Source organism: Strongylocentrotus purpuratus, unplaced genomic scaffold (genome assembly GCF_000002235.5).
Source record: "Strongylocentrotus purpuratus isolate Spur 01 unplaced genomic scaffold, Spur_5.0 spur5_scaffold_3, whole genome shotgun sequence".
Lineage (NCBI taxonomy): Eukaryota > Metazoa > Echinodermata > Echinoidea > Camarodonta > Strongylocentrotidae > Strongylocentrotus > Strongylocentrotus purpuratus.
Window position 1 is genome coordinate 18,526,173 of NW_022145609.1, and position 25,637 is coordinate 18,551,809.

General features: G+C 37.1%; 1 protein-coding gene across 1 annotated transcript; it reads right to left on the bottom strand.

Moving 5' to 3' along the window:
• Window positions 1-855: 855 nt before the first annotated feature.
• On the bottom strand, window positions 856-24,433 carry LOC584783 (methylcrotonoyl-CoA carboxylase beta chain, mitochondrial). Its single transcript, XM_030996369.1, has 10 exons — window positions 23,860-24,433; window positions 21,574-21,752; window positions 20,513-20,593; window positions 19,603-19,781; window positions 18,368-18,557; window positions 7,918-8,009; window positions 6,749-7,022; window positions 5,873-5,968; window positions 4,775-4,897; window positions 856-3,255 (listed from the first exon to the last, which is right to left on the bottom strand). The coding sequence occupies exons 1-10, from the start codon at window positions 24,305-24,307 to the stop codon at window positions 3,169-3,171; spliced, it is 1,749 nt and encodes a 582-aa protein (XP_030852229.1). The 5' UTR covers window positions 24,308-24,433; the 3' UTR covers window positions 856-3,168.
• Between the last annotated feature and the right edge of the window lie 1,204 nt (window positions 24,434-25,637).

Sequence of the window (25,637 nt, forward strand, 5' to 3'; positions counted from 1 at the left end):
TACAAAATCCAGTTTTCTTGAAAGAGGATGAACCAAAGTAAATTCCAGATTTATATGTTGACTATGTGGGTCGTGTTTGTCCACTGATACAAGGATTGCCAAGTGTAACCTCACATCTTGTTCAAAGAATTAAGAAATTGCCATCACCTATTTGGAAGGGGCGACATATGGCACTGCATATATCAGGGGGCTAAAGTGTGCTAGTTTTGATAGACCCTATCCAATGAAAATACAACTTTATATCAATGGAAAACTGAAAGAACGTACAATACAAACATAATATAAGAAAAACGAATTACTCTCCCATTTAGTATTGCACAAAAGCAAATTAAAACCTCATTTTCCGCACACCTCTGAATTACAGGTCAACAGGGGTTCGTAGTTACGGTGACGACATTGCAGTTTAATTGCAATTACTGCAGTCATTCTCATTGACTCCACATAAGACAAAGTCATCAGTTGTAAGCTATTTTTTAGGTTGACAACTATAGATTTTCAAAGGTCTAGACTTTGGGTTTTCAGAGAGCTGTTACTCCTTTGACAGACACTAAAATAGCATATAATTGATAGTATTGCAATATATGGCTTATAAGCTTTCCTTTGAATGTAATTCATCTATTTCATTTTGACTTCATACAGCGTCTTCAATCACTCTGACGAACTAAACAATTTAAACCAGGATGTAGGATATCATTTTTCATTCATACCATTATCATTTGTGGTAGGATTTTAAGTAAGGTCCTTTACTCCAAAGATTTTGAAATCATTTCTTCATTCACACACACACATCATGATTTGTCAGCAAATAATTCATAGTAAAAGCAAATAAATGAATTAAACAAATTTCAATTTAAATACAGTTGTTTCATTGCAAAGTTTTATATTCCCATTTAAACTCACAAATACATCAAATAATTACAATTCGAATATCATTCTTAGATGTCATGGAATTTTTGTTTAATGTGTTGAATGGTAATCAATGTACCAGACCAGTACAATACAAATTTCCAATTAATTAATTTTAAGTATGGTACAAACCTTAATTGCCAATATCTATGTCTGTTTAACAGATAGGGCAGTTAGAAAACGGGCAAAGAATCAAATAATTCAGATATTTACAATATATCATAATTCACACACGCATACCCTGAATTTATTACAATACTTATTATTTACATGAAATATGCCCTCATTAGAGTGGATTGTTTCCTTTGGTCATTTCATTTCATAATCTAATTAACACTGTGCAATTATAATGCAAATATAATTAAATATGAATTTTTCATTCATCTTGCCAGCACCTTTTTACACATAGCAAGTACACATAGTTATTTAGTATGCACTGCTAATCTTGTAATGATTCATAAAATGTCATGCAATAAACTACAATGCATTTACTGAATAAGACCCGAATATGATGATGCATATTAACATGATACAGTCTTTAAATCAAGTTTTAAATCACAGTTTAAGTAGAATATTTAAAATAAGTGGTCCAAGGAAACTGACCGCCTGACACCCACGTCAATTAAAAGTCATTATACTCATATGTCCCGCCACCTCAAAAGTAAAAACTATCAACAATTTCTCAGAATCAAGTTGAAAATTTTGATTCCATAGACTAATAAATGGTACAAGTTGCATTGTTTTTTCCAAATATTTGTACTTTTCCTGAAACTGAAATCACTATTATTTGTTTATGTTACATGTCACTTCACAAGTGCCCACTAACACATGTTAAGCATATCAATTTTCAAATATGAACTTTCCAGAGACAAAATTGAACCAGCTTTAATTTGGTCCATTTTTATTAATATGAGACAAAAGATTATAAATGTATAGAGTTATATCAAGTGTTTTGTCATTCCACTTTGAAATTAGAATGTACATGACAGCAACAGTTCCTATTTCGCCAAGGCCACTTACCATAATTCAATTGTACATGCAAAGTCAACTGCATAAGATATCGCCATTTTCAACATGAAAAATAAAGCATAAGTACAGAAAAAAATTATTAAAAAACAAATTGTTTCGGTCATGAGGAAAACGACACATGACTATTATTCAATGCTGTAAAATATTGAAACAATTGTTTTTTTAAAACTTCATTCTCTGGTGTCCTCTCAGTGGTTCCGAAACCGAATGGTCTGTACTCCGTCTACATAAGAACTTAAAATCCAACACTGGGTTTAGGCTCCATCTACAGATGGTTTGAACAAAAGATATTAGACCGACGTTTAAGTTTCCCTTTGTAGAAAAGGACTTAGGGGTTGCATCAGGTTTAAGTGAATTACGAAATAAGGAAATACTTTCTTGGTGATAAAATGGCAGTAAGACTATAGATATTCTGATTTTTAGCTCTATTGGTTATTCCTTTTCAGTATCAAATGACCCACAATTTCTAAAGTGCACACCATCTCTATTATACGTTGTTTGGAGGTAGAGATGCATAGGGGTAGAGTGGTTTTGTCCCCTGAAAGGAACTGCAAAGGTGTTGGATTCAAGTCCCTGCACAGCACTTATATTTGATCTACATTGCTCCTCTCTGCCAATGCCTTAATGGTAGGGTGCAAACACATTGTGATTGGATTAGCATACTATAGACACTTGCTGAATTGGATGCCCTATGCATACTTCAAAATGTGTGTGATATAAGTTACATACACTGTAGGGCTTTTTGTGGAAGCACACATACTTTGCCTACTTCGTTTTGTAAATCTAAAAAGGTCCACACAGAAAGGCATTATTTCAAGAGATTAAGTAATTGCATACAGAGTACCAAAATGTGATGTCATACTGGCCAAGTTGTCAAGGTTGCTAGTTCCAAACAGCTTTGTGCAAAACAATGGTGTGGTGATCCCACCAGCACAAAACACTGAATTTGCGCTGCCCCAGCCTGTTGCTTAAAGGATTTTGCAGTGAACCTCTTGTGCAGGCACTGTTGTTAAGAGCCAGTAACGTGGACGGCGAGTGAATATGATGTAAGCACTTTGATACTCTAGCAGAAATTTTGAAACGCTCAAGCAAATCAACAGCACTTGATTAGCACTTGGGTAAAGTAACAGAGCGTTTCATACATGTAAAACCACAATGCATTCTAGTGAGGTTTCGGAATGGATTCAATGAATACACACCAGCATGAGGGTCCTATGACTGAACCTTGAGGGATCACATTCGAAGCACAGCTCTGTTCTGATAGGCAAAAGGCTGGTTGCATGCTTGTTGGGAGAGGATGCTCAGGCACTGGCTCAAAACCTGGTGACATAAAAATGCAATTAATTGGGGCAAACTGCAATAGAAAGCACTTCTAGAGAATAATTGATAGCTACCATAACCAGAACGTCAATGGCGTAGCGCTCATCCGCATCTCGCAACAACAAATATTGTAAATTTTATGTGGTACACTTTTGAACTGGTCAAAAAATAAAAATAGATTTCTTTGAGGGATCAAATTTGCAAATAATCATCCTAATATTTTACACAAAACTTTAAAATTGAAATGAAGGAGAAGAAGCATTTTTTGTTATTTTTGAAATAAATTTGAATAAATTACCATAATTAATCAATGGAGCAAAATCTCAAAATTCTGTGTAGAATTTTGGTAAACCAAATTTAGCTCTACCAGATAAAGCAAACCAAATCAAAATCGGACAAGAAATGAGGGAGAAGAATTTTTTTTTGTTTTTTCTGGGATAAATTTGCATAAAGTACCATAAATAATCAATGGAGAACAATTTCAAAATTCTGTGTAGAAGTTTAGTGTACTAAAGTTAGCTCTACGATATAAAGCAAACCAAATCAAGATCGGTCGAAATATGAAGGAGAAGAAGCATTTTTTGTGATTTTTAAATTATTTTTGGAATAAATTTGCATAAATTACCATAATTAATCAATGAAGCAAAATCTCAAAATTGTGTGTAGAAGTTTAGTGTTCTAAATTTAGCTCTACCAGATAAGGCAAACCAAATCAAAATCGGTCAAGAAATGAGGGAGAAGAAGCAATTTTTGTTATTTTTGGAATAAATTTGCATAAGTTACCATAATTAATTAATGGAGAACAATTTCAAAATTCTGTGTAGAAGTTTAGTGTACCAAAGTTAGCTCTACCAGATAAAGCAAACCAAATCAAAATCGGTCGAGAAATGAAGGAGAAGAAGCATTTTTCGAGATTTCGAATAAATTTGCATAAATAAGCATAGATAATGAATTTCACGCTTCTGTGTAGAAGTTTAAAATCCCCCTCCTAGCCCTATCATATGAAACAATCAGAATCAAAATCGGTTGAAAAATAACAAAGAAGAAGCATTTTGAAAACTATGGACGGACGGACGGACACCACGCCATGGCATAAGCTCATCGGGCCCTTCGGGCCGGATGAGCTAAAAACTAGAATGGAAAAATGTGTTATATTGAGACAAATTAAGAGTAGAATATAATTCATGTTATGGAGTGAATGCTCTCTCAACTAATACACATTTCTTTTTCACGTACTTCATGGTAATTCTTGTTTTGACTTTTTTGAAAGTTCAGGTTTCATTGTTACCAGAACTGCACATCACATTTACATAAAATATGTACAGAATATGGCTCAAAAAATCAAACTCCAAACTTAGGACCTCTTCCAAGTTTTCATTCAATATATCCCCATCGCCATCACCTCCACCCACCCCCTCTTTATCTCTGTATCTCTGTTTACATAATTGTGTAATTTAAAAACAAGCATACTTGGGTAGATATCCTTGTTACTCTGAACATGCTCTCTCATTTCACTTACATTTCTGGTATCTTGTGGTGCAATGACCCCATCGTTCCACATTCTGCTTGAGGCAAAGACGGCAGTAGACTGTTTCTGGAATTTTTCTCTAAGTGTTTCTTCATCTTCAGGCTTCCCAGACTCCTAAAAATTATACAAACAAAAGGAAATATATTTTTAAAGGGCATCATCGATAATCATTATAGGTGTCAAATAGGGTAATAAATTCTAATGACACAAGCAAGTGGTATAAGGAAGGTCATTACCATTCTTATTGAATTAAAAATGAAGGTTTTATTCTCCTGAAAATTCTGGTGATCCAATATTTGCTCTTGCAATAATTGCTAAAGGCTTTATTTCATCACTGGTATAGGGTTAGGATTAGGTGTAAAAATAATAATAATAGTGGGTTCTTGTATATCGCTCATATCAGTCAGATTTGACCCTCCTGGCACTCCCGATTATTACACTGGCTTTAGCATGGCTGCCATACGGCGCTCCAGCATTTCAACGAATAAATTCCTACCAGGTACCCATTTACTTCACCTGGGTGGAGTGTGGCAAATGTAGATCAATGTCTTGCCAAGGACATTAGTGCGGCAGCGGGACTCGAACCGCGGACCTTGTGACCGACAGTCCGGCGACGTATCCACTCGACCAGGGTTGAAGTTAAGAGTTTGATTAGTATGGGAAATTGACCTGGGGGTGTTTCACAAAGACTAAGATTGACTTCAAGTTGGACTTAACTATGGCATGCTGTTCATGCCACTGTTTGCTCTCACCATTTATTGTTATTGGTCTCTCAAGGGACGTACAAATTATGGTCACAAATCCACATTTTTTGATAATGAATTATCAAAGTAAAAATATTATCTAAAGATCATAATGGTGAGAGCAACCAGTGGCATGAAAGGCCTGCCATAGTTAAGTCCAACTTAAAGTCGATCTTAGTCTTTGTGAAACACCCCCCCCCCCCCCCCCAGGAGTCATTGCTGCAAGAGCAAATGTCAGACAATTGAAAATTCCACATTTACAAGTTTCGAGGGTTGCATCATCATACCACAGACCATATTCCCATCATAGAATCTATATATCCTGGTAAAGGTTGAGGCCACATACCTGTGCAGCAAGTGCAGCCATTTCTTCTGGATTCTGGAGTCCTACTCTTGCATTCGGCCACATGAATACAAAACGAGGGTCAAAAGAGCTACTGCACTGTAAATACACAAACAAAAATGGAGAAAAATTAATACATGATTAGAAATGAGATTAATGCAACAGCATCTCAATTCTGCAGCCATCTTACTTCAATAAGCCTATTTCATAATATAACCAAGTTAATGCAAACATCTTCATGAAGTGCCTCAATATGAATTATTTCATTCCCCTGTTACAAATAACTGTATATAAATAATCAGAATGCAAATTGCATGCATAACTTTGTTGCCAGCTAAGACAAACTTTATGGCTTGTCCTACCTAAGAACACATAATATATCTGCCATTTGCAATGCGACTGTTTAAATACTTGTAATCGTACCAGGTGAATGGAAGTATTTGTCCAGGCACTTCACAAAGACTTATGCACTGAATTTGGTTACATTGCGAAAATGGCTCATTAAGATACTGCTAATTTTTGTATGTAACTACAAAACAAATTCACTGGTTTACAATCACTTATCTTAAAACTGCATGAGAACAGCATCTAATTTAACTAGTCCTATGTGACCTCTGATTTTGGTATAACAGCATAACAATACATGTGTATTACATTTTTGATGTACGTTGTCCGGCACTACATCACAAGGTCATTCCTGATTCAGCCAATTTGAAATGCCCATCCGTATAGCGATTTCAACAGTCTTATTGTTTTGTATAATTTCATTCAAACTTTCACCAGCCTACTTCTGTTATTTTTCTGCTCTGCTTACTTTTAAAGTTGTTTACTTTTAATGATCAATTTCCCTTTTAATTAGTCATTATTGCCAATGCTTACCATAGCGAAGCTACTTGAGCCATAGCTGCTTCCCACCATGACCGTGATCTTGGGCACCGTCATGCAGGCCACCACGGCGGCCATCTTGGCCCTTGCCTTGATGGTCTCCCCCATCAGCTCGTGGTTACCCTCAGCCCAGCTCTCGTCCTCGGACACGGACTGCAGGAAGATGAGGGGGATGTTACGATGCTGGCAAAGCTCCGCGAAGTGCGCACCCTTGGTGGCGGCATCGTGGGACAGCTCACCGTCGTTTGCTGCGATTCCCACGAGGTGTCTAGCGGAGAGACAAGACAGAGACGGTTGTTATTTGACAAGACAAGACAAGTCAGAGGTGGCTCACTGAAGTACCAATGACTATTTTCGTGGCTTCATTATCTTTGCATGTATTTGTTCCTTATTTCATCTATTTCTATAAACGTGATGTATTTATTTCTTGTCATTTATGTATTTTCTTGAATATTACTGTAACGCCGGTGGAAACCAAATTTCTATGTAACTTGTTTGCAAAGACCAAATAAAATATCTTGTATCTTGTATTTAGCGGAAGTGGTCATATTGGAGGAAACCTCACCAAATTATGAAGTACAAAATACAGGATGTTCATCATAATAACAGAATTTGTTGAAGTACACATAGTTCTTATAGAGAGAGAATATGGATTATTGTACCCCTCATGTACCATGCATACTTCAAACATAGACATACGGTAGTTTGAAGAAAGAAATTGAGTCGATTTGTTGGCAGAAAGTTGCAACCGCATCTCTTTTTTCAAATCCTTTTAATTCTTCTTTATGAAGTGGAGACCAGAGAAGTACATGTACGGTATATACATATTACAGGTTTATAAATGGGTAATTCCATAAAAGAAGGGACCCACTTTGTGACAATTTTGGTGTCCCACTTACAAAAGGAACCCACACGTATTTGTGGCTCAGAATAAAGACTTAAATAGTGGAGTGAGATTGTTAAGTGATTCTAGTGAGGATGCAGTATTATGCTTGGAAATCACTTTACAATCTCACTCCACTATTTAAGTCTTTAGTCAGAGCCACACATACGTGTTGGTTCCTTATGCAAGTGGGACACCAAAAATGTCACAAAGTGGGTCCCTAATTTATGGAATTATCCAAATACAAAACCTTATTGGATATGTAGAGTAGAAGACTTACCCCCTCACAAAGGCAAATCCGGTAATGAGAGTAGGTCCGTAAAGTTTTTTGAACTCATGGAATCTGCTCCCATCCACTAATCTTGCTAAAATCTGAAAGAGATAAAAGAGAAAAAACCTATAAAAAACAATTTATAGAGGCAAGAAAGCAGACATCAAAGACAGGTGGACCTTTAAACATAATTTAACATAAGAACTGGTTTTCAAGGACATGTACATAGTACTCTCTAGGGTAAATTTGAAAATATGTTTTTTAATTTTTTAATTAACATTCTACAAGATTAATTACCTACCAAGTGCACCTCTTTCAATGCTTTATCTACAGAATTAAGTTTGTCCCAATTTCAAATACCGGTGGGTAAAATTGTTACATTTTTCCAATTTCCAAAGCTTTTTGATATTAGAAAACGTATATTGAAAAATCTTTTTTTTCTCTTTTTTTTCTTCAAGTTTATTCTTGGTTACAATCCTTTCAAAAGCATTTTCAAGATCTCCATATGCAACACAATCTAAATGATTTTCAAAGCTGAATTCAAAGTCAAGGGTTTTATTCAAGCTTGTACAAACAATCTGAGCTAACAAGCATGCCTATAGATAACTCACTAATTTTATGATTCAAGTGGTTTGATAATGAGGTCAAAGTCTACTTTGATGTTTGTTTTAAACATTACTGTTAGCTCACTTCTCATTCATAGAAGGCCATGCATAGAGCAGAAAAACTTGTCAATAAAATAACCCTTTTCAGTCAGACTGGGCATAAAGGCTCATTCACATAGTTCATAGTTCACGCAGTACACTGCGGCGGTGTATCTTTTAACAGATTAGTGAGCGTGTGTAGGACCTTCGTTGCAGGCAGCTTCTTGTTTCAACTTTTAAACACCATTTGAAATTCATTTAGTAGAACGGCTCGGTGTAAAAATGTCAGAGGAAAAAATGTCAGAGGTAAAAATGTCAGAGGTAAAATGTCAGAGGTAAAAATGTCAGAGGTAAAAATGTCAGAGGAAAAAATGTCAGAGGTAAAAATGTCAGAGGTAAAAATGTCAGAGGTAAAAATGTCAGAGGAAAAAATGTCAGAGGTAAAAATGTCAGAGGAAAAAATGTCAGAGGTAAAAATGTCAGAGGAAAAAATGTCAGAGGTAAAAATGTCAGAGGTAAAAATGTCAGAGGTATAAATGTTAGAGGTATACAATAAAAACAAAAGCATGTGACAAGCTTGTTATAATTACACCCGGGTTATATATTTAATTAGGCTTATCGAAAAAGAACAGCGAGGGATATTCTGCAGTCGTTATTTCACCGCTGCTTTATTTTCCACTTTCCCAGTTTAAATTTATTTACCTTTCGGCCCAAAATTGTGACTTTTTGCCCGATTATTGCCGAAGGAAGACGGGGGGGGGGGGGAGGGTATTCTTCTTCTGGGGCACGGTGACCCGGCTGCTCTCCCCTTCCTCTTATATATATGCTTTGCTTTATATATCCTTCCGAACAGTGGTCAATGCCTAGGCAGAGCAGGCAGACTAATGGGACATGGTTTCTACTCCGAGTTTCGTGCCTTGCAAGCAGTCATCAGGCAACTGATAGCATTCTTAAAAGTACATGATTATCCTACAACCTTGGTACAAATACCTCTAAAAGACTAAAGACTTAACTAATAAAAATACAATTGGAATTACTCATGAGTATTCTTATTGCATTGTATTCAGGTATTGTAGTCTTATTTTTCATTTCATTTCATTTATTTTCATATTTCTCATAAACATACATTTATTTCAAATGAAGTACAAAATTGTTTTTATTTTAATAACAAATAATAATAACAAAGATAAGTGGTCAATATGAATTTGTGATTTAACTAAGAGAAATATGATGGGACCTACATGAAAGCAAGCTTGTAAGGCTGTAGGCCCCAGTAAAGTAATTGTGGTAATAAATGGAGGACGGATATACATGTATTGTATAGCTCTTATTTTGAGCGTATTTGTACCAAGGTTGTAGAGGAATCATGTACTTTGATGAATGCTATCAGTAATTTGTCTGATGATCGCTTGCAAGGCATGAAACTCGGAGTAGCAACCATGCATGTCCCATTATTCTGCCTAGTTCAATATTTATTTACCGGTATATTATGCTTTTGTATAAGCAAATGGTACTGGTACACTGAGCAAACTTCCGGGGGGAAAGATTTCTAAAATCGAGAAGTTTGGCCATGTTTTATAGGCTGAGTTGTCGCTCCATGGTGTAATCATTAAATAAAAAGAAAAGTCAGTACAGCCCACAAAATAGGATCAGATATCTATGAACCTTCCCCCCCCCCCCCCCCCCCCCCACTTCTCCTTCACTTTTGAAGATTGTTGGACATTTCAACTGCGTGGCAATGACTACTATTATATGTAATTTCCAATAAATGCATATTTCCGACAATTCCACTTTCTTGTGGGCTTGGTATTTTGATACTCTGAAAGTAGGGTCCATGCTGAAACAAAGCAGAAAGCCATGTAATCAGTGCTAACCGCACCATCACATTCCCGAAGTGCGCACGTTGCAATAAAATATTGTCGATTACTATTGCGGTATAAAATAGTCTGGGAAAAATCAATAAGCAGCTTTGTTACTCCGATACAAAGCAGAAAGCCGCCCACGTTACATCAATTAAAGAGAAGGTTGAGTTCTGGGGAAAAGTGAACAATAATGTGAGCGTTTGTTATCATTCTTATTATGCAAGTGTGGAAGAACATCAAAGAAAAAAGTTATTCCTTGAAAATCTATTTCAAATGACTTCATATCCCAGATATGACAAGTAACAGCTTTAAAATGAGGCCCGATTTGTATGCCATAATATGTTTGTGTAGTCCCATATCAATATCTTTCTGTGTACAGTGCTTGTTACTTTACCAAGACTGAGCCAAAGATTTTATCATTTTGATGACTCCAAAACCTTGCACTACACACCAATACTTACATGTTTATGCTAGATGATCAACCTTTTCTGATTGCTTCCACACCGTTTCTTTCACAATGCAACTTCGCAAGACCAGAACTCAACTTTATCTTTAAATGCCAACCGCACCATCACATTTTAGAGAAGTGCGCGCTTTGCAGAGGTTCGGTTTAAATGACATCGTTATTTATAATTGTCGGAGAGTTTAAAATGGGGATGAGCTTCTAAATCGAGACAGTCTTTTACTTTTTGGAGCGGGTTTTTAGTTTTCGGAGCGACTTTTTACTTTTCGGAGCGACTTCTTGATTTTCTTATTCTTACTCCACTTCCTTTGCCGCCATTAGGTGCTAAAGCTTTAGCAGAGTTCGGGGCGCCCAGCCCTTATATGTAACTTTTCGTGATTCCTCGGGATTATGTAACTATTTTGTACTAAATGCACTACTCACTTTAACACTTGACTTTTGTCGAGAATTTTCATTTCTTCGTTTGGACTTTGTTCGTCTCTGGAACGTTACACGGGCTATGTTGCAGGCTGCCACCGGCCAAACCGGTCCGTTTCACAAACATTAACACATCAACCAAATCAAAATATCAAAAAATGTTAGACATTCATTATATGCAAGCCTGATCACAACAAAATAAATTTCAAAATCTATTTTCCACATTGTATTATCCTCAGGACATGTACGAAACACTTTGCTAATTTTTTTGCTTGTACCTCTGACATTTTTACGACTGACATTTTTTCCTCTGACATTTTTACGACTGACATTTTTACCTCTGACATTTTTACCTCTGACATTTTTACCTCTGACATTTTTACCTCTGACATTTTTTTCCTCTGACAATTTTACCTCTGACATTTTTACCTCTGACATTTCTACCTCTGACATTTTTTCCTCTGACATTTTTTCCTCTGACATTTTTACCTCTGACATTTTTACCTGGCACCAGTAAAACATGTCGCAGTTAGGTTTATTTGTGATCTGGCCTTAATTCAGAGCTCCATGCTAACTTCGTTTAGGGAGTCCAGATTGACATTTTTATAGTCTGTATGCATGAACCCTATGTAAAAATTCAAAATTATGGGCGTCAGGATTTTAGGCACCTACATGTGTCCCAGGCTCCTCTTAGTGTCGAGCTATGCTTCATTGGATAGAAACACACATTTATCACCACCTTTCCTTGCAGATATGGCCTAAAGTCAGTTTATTCCTTTAAAATCCCTTAAATACCAAAGATCACAAAAGTTTTAGAGATTCAAGGGAAATTTGATCTGGTTCTCTGGTTCTGGTTCTGGATTTTACTCCGACAAAGCGGGATCCCGCATCACGTCAGAGGGCTGACCTGGGGTTGACCTGGTTGAGTTATTTCCGATTGGTGTTTGTGAAAAAACTGGAATATTTCATTCAATCTCATTCAATCACTTCTGCACTTTTGTGATAAGTTTAAAAAATTAATGTCTCAAAGCAATTTCTATTCTTTCGAGTTTAATGATTCAGTATTTAAACTCCTGAATTTCACCCAGCATTCTAGGAGTTATCAGGTAAAAAGTAAGAATAAGAACAACGAACAAAATAAAACATGACGTACTGAACACAAGTCTGACTTGGGTTTTGTGTGCCACATTCTACTTCAAGCAATTACAGAAGTGGGGACTAGTCCAGGGGCGTACGCAGGGGGGGGGTTTTGGGGGTTCAAACCCCCCCCCCCCCCCCCCTTTGTTTTTTGTTTTTTTTATTTATTTTTTTTTATTATTAAAAAAAAAAAAAAAAAAAAAAAATACCCACGGCTAACCTAAATAAGGTGACCTTACCCCCCCCTCAACGAAGAAAAATGTCAAAATTTGAAATTTTGAGACCAAAAAAAAAAAAAAAAAAAGTGTCCGCTTACCCCCCCCCCCCCCCCCCCCCCCCCACTGAGCGACTTTTCGGCCGGCGCGATTTTCAAATTTTCGGGAGCAAAATATTTTAAACCCCCCCCTTGAAAAATCCTGCGTACGCCCCTGGACTAGTCTATTCACAAATCCCTTTTTTTGTCACTAGTTTGAGTGTATCTCAACTGCCAATATCTCTTTTGATACTATTTGAAGCTCAAATTTGTAACCCCAAACCAGAAAACCAACAAAAAGTTGCATGGTGTCAACAATGGTGTATTTGGTCAGGTTGATCAAATTTATTTGTGAGCATTTCCTGAAATCTACTTTCTTCTATCTAATTTCATACTTTTGAAGCACCAAACAATCGAGAAAGACAATTTTTTGTAGTGTTGTGTGGGCCTATGTTTGTCTGATTTTAAGTTTTTTATACAGGATATGTGTAATTGGTGAGCCAACTTTCAGGACAATCTGATAATCCCTTCACATGAATTTCTATAGAGGTCTAATCTCCCTTTTGTCACCTTGCACAATACCTGGGGGAGTCAGCTTGCTTTGAGACTACAGGCTTTAAAACTCCTTTTGTTCTTTGTAATGTTCTTTGTGACATGGCATTCTCCTCCCTTTTTCAATGGGTTAGGAAAGTCCAATCGCGATGTGCTATATATATATCATTTTAAAGCTGAGAATTTACTCTTTCAAAATCAGACCTGAACTAAAAAGTCATAAGTTATTTCTGATGACTTTTTGTTGGTTTGAATATAGCGCCATTGAACCCCAAACATACAGAGCAAAATATTTCTTGGCAATTGGTACACTTTAAAGTTGCTTATGCATGGGTATATAGAGGGTAGCACACTGAGCCAACAGGAATTACGCTTCCCTGTATACTAGTGTCCCTTTATGCGTACGTCCGTAGGGGAGCGTAATACCTGTTGGCTCAATGTTCGCCAAGTTGCCGATCAACTATATACCCATGCATGGATGTCTTTAACATCACAGCAAAGTGAAATCTATTCTCTTTACAATGACACCTCAATGGCATAAGAAGCTGACACTTGAGATTCCTCTGGCTCTGTTCAGTGATATGAGGGTATAAAGGTCACCCTTTCAGTACCACCAAGATCATGGACTATCATAATGATAGCAAGGTCTATTATAATGTTTGCTTAAAACAAGACTCTTTTGGTCATTTCTCAACTTCTCATTACAACTCCAAAACAAAGTCTCATAGTAATAGAAATATTATATGGAAACAGTATGATAATAGAATGAAGTTAATACGTAACGCAATAGTTTGAATCCTTTAACTCTCTTCAGATATTAGATGACAACTGCACTAATGTTGCAGCGAAATCTTAACTTTATTCAGTTAATGTGGATAGCATGTAAGACTTCTTTTTTAAATCCAAAACTATAAAAGGCTTTACACTCATAATGTTCTGAAGACACGTGACCTTCTGAAAAGTACATTGACCTTGAAATTGTAGTAATTACTTTAATTATTGAAGCACAATATTAAAGGCTCCTTTTCTATTACCGTTTTTATTTCCCATTATCATTGACCTCCTAGTGCGACACACTTTTTAGAAAAGGTGATCTAGTGATATGAGAATATGTTCTTGATATGATCCATTGATAGAGGTGTTATCAGTAGCAAACAATGAGATCGAAGGTGTGGAGATGCTATGATAGTAGATGAAAATCAATCTAAAATAGCTGTCACAAAGAACTCACATTATCACATAAGATCTAAACCTTTTATATTAGACCTACGGTACCAGTAAATCAATAAGGCCTGTTTTGAAAGCCCCTTTTTGGTAGTCGTCTACACAGTGATTTTTTGGGACGATTAATCGACTAATCGGTAATACAGGTGCAGCGTTATAGCTACGGTGGGCGGCGCTGGGCACAGTGGATTTCCGCCCACCATTCTGATGGAAAACACTGCTTTGGCCCAGCACTAATTTTGCATAAAACCTGTTAAACGTAACTATTTGTGAAGAAAAGAAGTACTTACATTCATATTTCCGTCTTTAATCTGGTTTTATTTGCAATTGTAAAAGATTCCTGTTTTCGATTCGACAATAAATGATTATTTTTACCGATTTGCCTCGTGTTATTCGTCTAAATATGTTACGATTCACGAAAACTTCCACAAAGAATTTACTGTACGTACCGATGTATACCGGTACGTATTATACTGTACTGATCCACCCTCACAATATTATACTTGTAAACTAATTTCGATGCTAGCTGTTATATCTTTTATCTGGAACTTCTGAAACATGCAGTTTGAATCATTCCATCCTTTCTTTTCTCAATCTTGTCTTATTTCTGTCTTTTCTCCTCTGTCTCCCTCTCTCTCTCTCTCTCTCTCGCTCACTCTGAGATCTTGCATACAGTCAGCCTATTTCTCATCATTCCTTCACATTCTTCACTTATAGGTAAACATTATCTCGATTAACTTTATTCCAGAAGTACCGCTGCGAGTTATAGTCTGGATTGTGTGTGTTTTGTGTATAAATACCTGCTTACAAGCAAAAGTTTCTAGTTTGAAGAAGTTTAGTATGAACGGCTTCACGTATAAACACAACCGGAAGCATACGCGTACGTTGCTTCCGACACACTACTCACTAGATCCAATCTATAAATCATAGTAATATGCCTAAAAATTCATTATTTATGAAATATGTGATTAAGTTGTATATTTATTTAGATAGACAAGCAAATTATCCCTTATATCATATTATTGTCTTAACAATCTCTTGTCAAAAACGTAAGAGAATTCGAACTTTGTACTTCTTTAGTTTATTAACTAGAATCGGAATTCAGGTTGTGCGGTTTACGCGCATTATGTAAATATGACAGTAAATCCCAAATTCATGCTATGAAATATTTGTTTGTTAAATTTCTGCTCTTATTACAAAGGAGAGCTTGAAATATTTATCTTATGCCTTGTATAAAGTTTCAAATAAACGCATTGTAATGTTTCCATTACTTAAAGAGATGGTTTATTGATTTCAAACTTGACTGAATTTGGTATCATTGCAATCGAAAAATTACACTGAGTAAAATCATTACATTTGTGTAACTTGTACAGTTGAGCGAAATTTATAAAAGTTGATTGAACTTGACGAGAAATCAACCCACTCAACGCCCCGAAAACATCGTAAGTCAGCTGATTTTTTAAGTGACATCACAATATGAACAGAGATGCAGTTTGCGTGTGATTCACATGTATTTCATTGACTCTCGAGTACCATACCCAACGCTGTTTAACTTCATCAAAATCCCCTGGAAATTAAATATGGATATGGACGAAAACATACTTGATTATACTCCAGAAGGCTCCTCCATCGCATGGTTTTGGTTCTTAATCTGATGTTAGTCTAGATAAATGGTATATAACTTCCAAAATGCGAGTGAATATATCGTCGATGTAGCGTTCAAGTTTCCTGTAGCTTGTAGCTGTGAGTGCGCACTCTGTGCATGTACTATGTGTGCAATACACTGACCTCTATGCGTGCATCACATCTAGCGCAGCATGCTAGCCAGCCTAGCCCGTAGCCCGGCGCTCGAGCTAGCTGTGAATCGCGAACCGGACTGATCTGTTTCTCTCGGTTTTTCAGGTCCTATACGACTTAATTTATCAAAAATGTAAATTAATCAGCCTAATCACACATTTTTGTAATGAATATCTGGACAATTCTATGTAAATTTGTCGCCTATTTTACTCCAAAAGAGTCGTTAGGTCAGCATGCAAAATGTCCTTTGCCTTCCCAGATCAGACACATACACGCTGAAGTGCCCTCAGAATATGTGATTATTTTTCTGATTTATATGCTCAAATGCGACGGGAAAAAATATGAAAATCAAACAAACATTTGTAGAAAGTATCATTTATTCAGTGTATCTCATTCAAAATGCCAAAAATAGAGGAAATATCACCACTGGCGGTAAATATACAAACAACGTTAACCCATATCTGAAAATTGCAATGGGTATCCAACATTGTCCCGAATGTGTGATGTAGGTTGTTCATATTGTGACGTCATCGTTTCGCATGTAAAATAACGTCGTCAATGCACTTAGTGAGTGGGTTCAGGAAAGGGTAACAAAATTGCATTTAATTTATTCCTCACAACAGTGAGGGCTTCAAAAGTACTTTGCTCATTTTGTTAATGTTCTCAGCAATCTGTAGAGGTGTAATTGGCCCATTTTCCACATTTCAATGAACCATTTCTTTAAGCAGTGCAACGTTTGGAATAAATAAGCATTTAATATTGAATTAATAAAGATTTTGAACTTAAAAGGACCAGTTGCAATGTGTACGCGCGCATCTAACTCTGTGCATGATCGCGGCGTTGCTTACAGCACGCGCATAGATTTCCCCCACGTACGCATACAGTGTATATATAAGATAGATTTTTCGGATTCGGGGCGATTCGGGAGAATCGCGCAACAAATTGGTCCAACGTCGACTCGCAAGAGGCGCTCAACAAATTGGTCCAAACTTAACACTGAACTTTAAATAACATTTACTAATTCCCTAAACTCTCCTCCATAAACAAACAGGTATAGTTCCTTCAAGTTAATATAAAGTCCATTACCAATTTACAGTGTTATAACAAACAGATTTTATAAACATAAGTATTAACTTGTGTGTATATATATATTATATAAAGACTTATTAAATTTGTAACAGTGGCAATAATATTATTGATGTAAAGAAAGAAATGATTAAATGAAGTTTTTGTTTTTGTGTTCAAACTAAAATCTTGTCTCAAACAAATGTGTTCTTCTTTTTGAGTGTCAATTTAGTTATTCCATTTACCTGTATTTCTATAGTCATATATTTTGACTGAAACGAATTAGAATTTTATAAGATACTGTACATCGCTTCTATCTCTCTTTAACGAGATATGGCCACAAATACCAGGCTCGCCGTGAGGGAAGGTAGGGGCGATGCGGTCGACGCCCTCAACGAGGGCGACGGCCGGTACAATACGTATACATGGGTCAATTCAAAATGGCCGCCCAGGCTCGTTCGATTACTGTTGTTATACATGTTTAGATCGTAATTTTCCAGAAGAAATAAATTAAAATACTATAATATTTATTTATTTCTTTATTCATATTGGAAAATTTGTCCAATATTATCACAATTACAGAATTCATTTTTTGATTCATTGGGTTTGAGCCAAACTTGTTTTGATCAGCGCCTAGTACGCACATGTATTTATGTGTATAGCTCGTGATCGCGATGTTGCAGAGGTCAGAATTTGGGATTTAAAGATTGAGGGCATGTGTATCATCAAGCGCAGGCTCGGTACTCATGAAACTCATCAGCCAGCTAGATGTTTGCTTCTAAGTTAAGGTAAGGTGGGAATTTGATTTATTTAAACTTCCTTGACAATGTCTTAGAAAGTAGAATTATTGTGACCGAATTCTATTTCAAATCTATTTACGGTAGATTCTTTTTAGGCGAAGTTCTCAGGTTCCCAATGAGTCATGGAGTATTTGGTTATCAGATTCATTATTTGACTACTGGCTTTACCGGGCAGGTAGTTGATTAAACATTTAGTACTCGAAACGGGCCTAAAATCAATATGCTGGAAAAAAAAATTGATTTACCTTTCTCATTTGACCTTTGACCTCTCCTGTCTTGCTGACCAGCCCAAGCAGCTCATCTTGGCTGTAGAGAGGTTCATTCCACTGGGTGGGGTCCGAGGGCGGGGTGACGTTGAGGGTAGAGATGGAGTCCCTTCCCATGGTGAACCCCTCCTCCTCGGTGGATGCAAAGTGATCCGTGCATCCGCTTACTCTGATCAATTACAACCATGATATTCAGGGTGGAAAAAGAAAGAAATACAATAATTTCTGCTGACAGCTTAATGGGGTTTAGGGTTTAAACTTAAAGTTTATGTCTAGTTATGGTAGCAAGTGGATTAAAAAAATTATGTCCTGGTATTTCTCCACTTTTATTACAAGATACATGTGCCAGATAGGTTGAAATTCCATCCATGCTTTCAGGGAGTGTTTCACAAAGACTAAGATCGACTTACGTTTGACTTGAACTATGCCAGGCCATTCATGCTACTGCTTGCTTTCACCATTTGCTGGCATTGGTCAAGAGACGTATATATCTACATAATTTACATTTTTTTATAATTCATTAATGAAGGAAAAAAAATGTAAATTCTGTAGAGTTGTGACGAGCATTGAGAGACCAATTGTGAGAGCAACTACTGGCATGAATGGTCTGCCATAGTTCAAGTCCAACTTTGGTCGATCTTGGTCTTTGTGAAACACCCCCTGGTAAATTTTGGGAATGAATCTGACAGGAATGTCTTTTGGAGGCCGTCTGCTAGTGACCCGTGCAACAATATCATAGAGATTGATTTTTTGAACCTGAGCTACCCTTTCGTTTTATACATGGCAATCGTAAGAGGGGATTTATGTGCCTGGGCCAGCGACATAAGTTATTTTACCTCTCTTATTTCTTTGACATTCCACATGGGGACAAAAATTACACTGCAACATAAAATTGTCATTTTATCTACTAAATTCATAGAAATCTGGCTAAAGGTTTGAGGGCCTTAACAAAACTATACATACTGTAGGTTTGTACTCATTGGTCCATATTCTAATAATTCAGTTAAACCTGACCCTAGGTCTAAAATCATGGTTATACAAAAGAGAAACTTAGGCCTCAGGCTATCATCTCTTGTTAAACCTGATTTTGGACAAATGCCTTAACCTAGCACTAGGTTTGACTTCTAGTACAATACGGGCCTTGTAATTTTACACAGAGTTCACAACTTTCTGGCTCTCTCTAAAAAAATTGTGAGTCATATCATACTAATTACCTGCAGTGTAACGTTGCTCCACCGAGATCCTCGGCCGACACCCTCTCACCTGTTGCTGCATGGACCAATGGTGGTCCAGCCAGGAAGATGGTACCGATCTTGTGCATGATGATGGCCTCATCTGCCATGGTGGGTACATATGCACCACCAGCGGTGCAGGAACCACACACTATTGCAATCTGGAAAGGGAAAAGGAAAGTTACGGCATTACAGCTAGAGTATAGGGTGTCCCTGGTGGGGTTCATAACCAGGAAGATGGTACCGATCTTGTGCATGATGATGGCCTCATCTGCTAGAGTCGGTACATATATGCACCACCAGCGGTGCAAGAACCACACAATATTACAATCTGGAAAGGGAAACAGAAAGTTACAGCATTATAGCTAGATTATAGTGTGTCTTTAGTGGGGTTCATAACCAGGAAGATGGTACCGATCTTGTGCATAATGATGGCCTCATCCGCCATGGTGGGTACATATGCACCACCAGCGGTGCAAGAACCACACACTATTGCAATCTGGAAAGGGAAAAGGAAAGTTATGGCATTATAGCCACGGTATATGTCTCTAGTGGGATTCATAACAAATAAATGCATCTGGGCCCCATCCTATAAAGCGCTGCAATTGATTAGAATCAATCGCAAGTCCTCTAATCAGACACAAGTTTGCAGTCTCTTATCTGTTATGTACATAGTTGTGATTGATATTAATCCCAGTTCAATCAATAATCACCATTTTTCTCCTCTGGACCTAGATATCCAAGTTCCAAATATCTTTCTCTCAGAAAGACATTGGACTTGCCCCCACCCAACAAAATTATTTAAAAAAAACAATTAAAAAAACAACAACAAAAAAACAATATTATTAATACAAAATAAAGAATTAAACTATCCTCTTGCACAAGTACTTACCTGAGATATTCCTTGAGCTGAGAGGATTGCTTCATTGTAGAAGACCCTGCCACCATGATTCTTATCTGGAAAAATCTCAGACTGAAAGGGAGGATAAAGCAAAGAGACATCCAAACAATCCATTCAGGGTTTCAAGAGTCATGTAACAGTTTGAATTTTGTCTTTATATTTCAGTTAGTAAATTTCTTACCTCCCTTATCCACTATTACATATTCATTTATATATTTGCATTCTTCATTTGCATATTCATTTTCCCAGCTCAGGTTCCCATTTCATTCACCTTCTTACAGCACAGTCTTTCAGTTGCACTACTGCCACACCCTATTTTCCTCTCTCTCCTTCAAACCTATTCCTTTTGTTGTCTTCTCATTCTCTATGCATGGTTTCCTTTTCCTGCCCTAGCAACATGCACTTTCTCTTTTCTCATTCATTCTCTTTGCCTCTCACCTTTGATCTATCTAGCCTGTTCACATCACTGGTTTCTCTCATCACATGACTTTCCCCTGATTGGTTTATTTTGTTATGATGCCTGATTTGTACTAACAGACATGTTATAATTTTGAATATTAAAGTAAGTTCTGTTTCGTCCTTCTTCGAGTGAGGTTGTCTTATCTACTGTCCTGAGTTACTTGAGTTTTGTTGGAGAGTTTAGATTGTTTTTGAGGCAGCATGTTTGATGATTGATTTCGGCCAACTATAATTTCCCTCGGTTTAATAGACACGTTACAATTGGTGTTGTAAATGGAGATAGCAACCCATTTATGAAAGGGATGTTCACATTGGCAAAACTGTGTTTTGCTGTTTGTCTATTGGACACTTTCTAAATAATAAAAAAAAAAATTGAATATTCATATGAAGTACATAGTCATAATTTAGGATATGGACAATGTGAACAGTAAAGCAGTGGTGTTTTAATTTTATCGACTGTTGCTAATTTACACATATATAACAAGTTCATGGTGCAAAATAATTGCTCTTTTTTATCATACACCAGGGATACTATTTACACAACCACACTAGAGGCACCTTTTTATACTACTTGACACACAGTCACAAGTCACCTGCAACGGTAGAAATGCTCCGCCACTGTCGATGATGTAGATCGCAGGGAGGGAATTCTGCTGACAAATCTCCTGCATTCTGAGCTGCTTCTTCACCGTGATAGGATAGCTCGTTCCTCCCTTGATGGTAGCATCTGATGCAGACACAGTACACCATGTCCCCCTCACTTTACCAATCCCTAAAACATTTGATAAAGTCATATTAAACATGTAGATCTGACATTATTAGAGTCAAACATAATGTTGGTCCATTCGTTAATTGTTCTCCATCCTCTTGTCAAGTCAAAAATATGAAATACCTGTAGTCTATATACCCCCAAATTGAAATACAAAGTCTGCTATTAGGCTGCAGATCTTTTTCCATTCATTTAAACAGATCAGCGGTCATATATGAAAACGATTATATCTTTTATGCTAGGAAAAATCATGTTAACTGTCATAACAAAGTCAACTTGCGCAGAACTAAAACTTACTATTGGTGCTTGCACAGATATCTCCAGAGGTCTATGCGAGTGCAGCTAGCTTTGCAGCCATTAACCTACGATTTTCTTTATTCTCTATGCCATTTAATATTCATGGCAATTAATATCCTTTATCTAACACAAAAAATAAGTAGATCCTGTTTTTAATAAAAACAGACCGCCATTGCCGTACTATTGTCATATCTTGTGCTCGTCAAGCGTTGAGTGTACAGTGCAAGAAGAAGAGCATTTTAATGTCTCGACTATAGGGCAGAGTGCCCAGTATTCGGTCACTTAAGGGGAAATCACTAATATTTTGAATTCTTAACTCTTTTATTTGGCAATCTACCCATCAAAAGAAAAGAAATTTATTCCTCTAACAGGATTTTATAGTCACTTAAAATATAGAATAATGATAAGCAAAATACTTCCGAAAGAAGACGGAGCATTTTTCTGCCCAGAATTCGGTCGCGCCGATTAGAATTCGGTCACGCGATTTGTGCGTGGTATCTCCGTTGCCAAGGAGCGAAGCGTATTTGCGTACTATTTTCACACAATTGCGCGATAAAGCACTGAATGTCAATGCGTTGACCGAATACTGTCCGAGCGATACCGTATGGCAAGGGTATCGTATAAATACCTCTCGCACATCGGCAGGTGCGTCATTTGCAAATTCACTGCGATGGAGTGAACACGGAAGTGATTCTCTTTAGGCCTACACACATACTAAATTCATTGCGACAGCACAAGTAGTTGTTTCGCAATAGCTTCTACATATGGCTATGCATGTTAGCACATGTACTAAGAGATTTCGAGCTAAGTTGGAGATCTTTCCGGGGTCCTAAATCTGATTTAATTTTGAGAGTTAAGAAAAGTTGTTCAGCTGCCTGATTTGTGCAAGTTTCGTGGCTCTTAAATTATTTGTTAAATTGTTACAGCTGTTGAAACGGCTGTCTGACCTAGCCTTAAGGGCTCTCTCGAAATGTTTTTTTAATGATATTATTCGAGAGAGCCTTAAACGGCTCCCATACCCCTGCACGGAGAGGCATGTAAACAAAACTCAAAAGTGGTCCAAAATCACACTTTCGCGCACCCGACCAATATTGGACAGTGGCTTTGATAAATTTTGTCCGAGTTTTGGTCTTAATTAGCGCTTTAATTTCAAAATCGGATCTAAAAATAACAAAATAAGAGCAATTTTCTTACCAGACCGATACAGCTCAGCTCCCTTTTCACGTGTACCGTGTGAATTCACGATGTCTACACAATGGTGATGACCTCTGACTGGCACTTCCGTAATTGTGGGTAAATTGTGCTGCTTCCGTATAATGCGCTGTATGAGTGTTATTCAGCGCATTATACGGAAGCAGCACATTTACGAAGTGCTAGTCAGAGGTCATCACCATTGTGTAGACATCGTGAATTCACACGGTACACGTGAAAAGGGAGCTGAGCTGTATCGGTCTGGTAAGAAAATTGCTCTTATTTTGTTATTTTTAGATCCGATTTTGAAATTAAAGCGCTAATTAAGACCAAAACTCGGACAAAATTTATCAAAGCCACTGTCCAATATTGGTCGGGTGCGCGAAAGTGTGATTTTGGACCACTTTTGAGTTTTGTTTACATGCCTCTCCGTGCAGGGGTATGGGAGCCGTTTAAGGCTCTCTCGAATAATATCATTAAAAAAACATTTCGAGAGAGCCCTTAAGGCTAGTCTGACCGAATACTGGGCGTGCTACCCTAGACAATACTTAACAGATATCTAAAAAAAAACTTAAAGTGCAAGTTTAAAAAGGGTTAAATCAGTAAACAGTAGAGATATTACCACAAACGTTGCTTGCAGCTGGAATTCTCCCGTACTCCATATCCCACCCAGCTAGAGAAGAGAGTTCAAGGAATTCATTATCGTAGTCATCCAAAAGAAGTCTTAATCTGTCTCTTACAAATATTTTCTTGTTCAACTCTGTGTGTTTTTTCATTGATTTCTCTCCACCTCCAGCATGCACAAAGCCCAAAATTTCCTGAAGTTGTTCATTTAACCGATAATTGTGAACAAAATTAGTTTGGAAATCCACATGTCCTGTATCAACGTCTCCTTCCAAAGGAACGAATGGTGTTTCTGAAGATTTTGATGCCGCACTGGAGCAAGTGCGGAACCGTGTACATTGCCATGGCGCGGTTGGTGTTTTCTGGACCTTCGAGGACGAGCAAGGACGGAAAACGTTTAGTCTTGGAGATCCAATCTTACAAAGCATCTGCATGAAAGTAGTCATGATGAATACGCTATTTAAAGCAAAGCATTAGTTATATATCCCGATCACAATATTAAAAGATCAATAATAATGCAAACCGTCTTCGGCTCTCTTGTTTTGATTGATCCTCCCACCTCGATCTACCTTTTTCTCCGTGGTACAAGTGGTGGAGTTAAGTTGACAAAATAAAAAGGAAATATAGAAGCGGCTACGCTTTTTGTTATTGTTGCCGTTAGTGTTCTTGTCCCGGGGGGGGGGGGGGGGGGGGGGGGGGGGGGGGGAGGGTACTCACATATTAAGACATACGGGGGTGTACCGCTCTAATGGGTGACTTTCCACAAAAAATCTCTAAACATGGGTCCCATTTTTGACAAAAATACCATTAAAAATCAAATGGGTCTGTGTGTTTTTTTAAATTTCCAAAATTTTTGAAAAATACCCCAAAATTGTGAAAAATGGGCCTTATTTCGAGAACAAAATTAGGTTTCGAGGCTTCAGCGACACACCCCGACCAAAAAAAAAATAATCTGATTACCCCCCCCCCCCCCCCCGGATTGTTGTTGTTGTTAGTTTGGCTTCTACAGTATCATTTTTTAGTGTCACCCCCTTTGCCACCCCCTCCCCAATCTCGTACAAAAAAGAACAAAATATCACATTTTTTTGTTGGTACATCACTTTATTAATACTTCAGCAATAAAGGAACAGAGATATTACGACAAAGGCATAACAAGAAAAGGATAGCATAATATTAAAGCCCTGCATGATTAACGGTCCATGCAGATGCAGGGCAGGTAACGTAAACAATCATTACAAATCATTAAAAATAGCTTTAAACAATCAGCTAGATAGTTATACAGATTAGGACAGGTAGCCAATGTGATCAATATTAGTAATTATTTACTTAACTCTTTGAAAACAAATTGTTCACTGATTAGTAATACCTCAAAGCTGTTTTCACGTACACCTTTTCTTTCGTAGAACTCACAAATACAATCATTGTTTGCGCTAAAAAGATCTTTGGAAGGGGATAGTTTGTTTACTAATTTGGCAGCCACATTTGATGATTATGATTATAATTAGTATAATAAATATAATTCAAGTTCAAGTTCAAGTTCAAGTTTATTCAAACCAAATCAAACATAAACAATGGTATAAGATATAACAGCAAGGAACACAAGAATGATAGGTTTGGGACCCCAGTGAAGCACAGCTTGTGAACGGGGCCCCTTTACATAGTAGACTATACAGTAGGTATATAATGGCAGATAATGGCAAGGAGTAACATATTTACAACGAGTATAACTCATGTTTATGTAACAATGTAACAACTATAGTAACAACATAACAAATT

Coding starts and splice junctions, on each gene's coding strand:
- LOC584783 (XM_030996369.1), bottom strand. CDS start 24,307: ATGACTACTTTCATGCAGATGCTTTGTAAGATTGGATCTCCAAGACTA. Junction 7,023..7,917: donor GGATTTGCCTTTGTGAGGGG/GTAAGTCTTCTA, acceptor TCTCTCCGCTAG/ACACCTCGTGGGAATCGCAG. Junction 5,969..6,748: donor GCTCAAGTAGCTTCGCTATG/GTAAGCATTGGC, acceptor GTGTATTTACAG/TGCAGTAGCTCTTTTGACCC.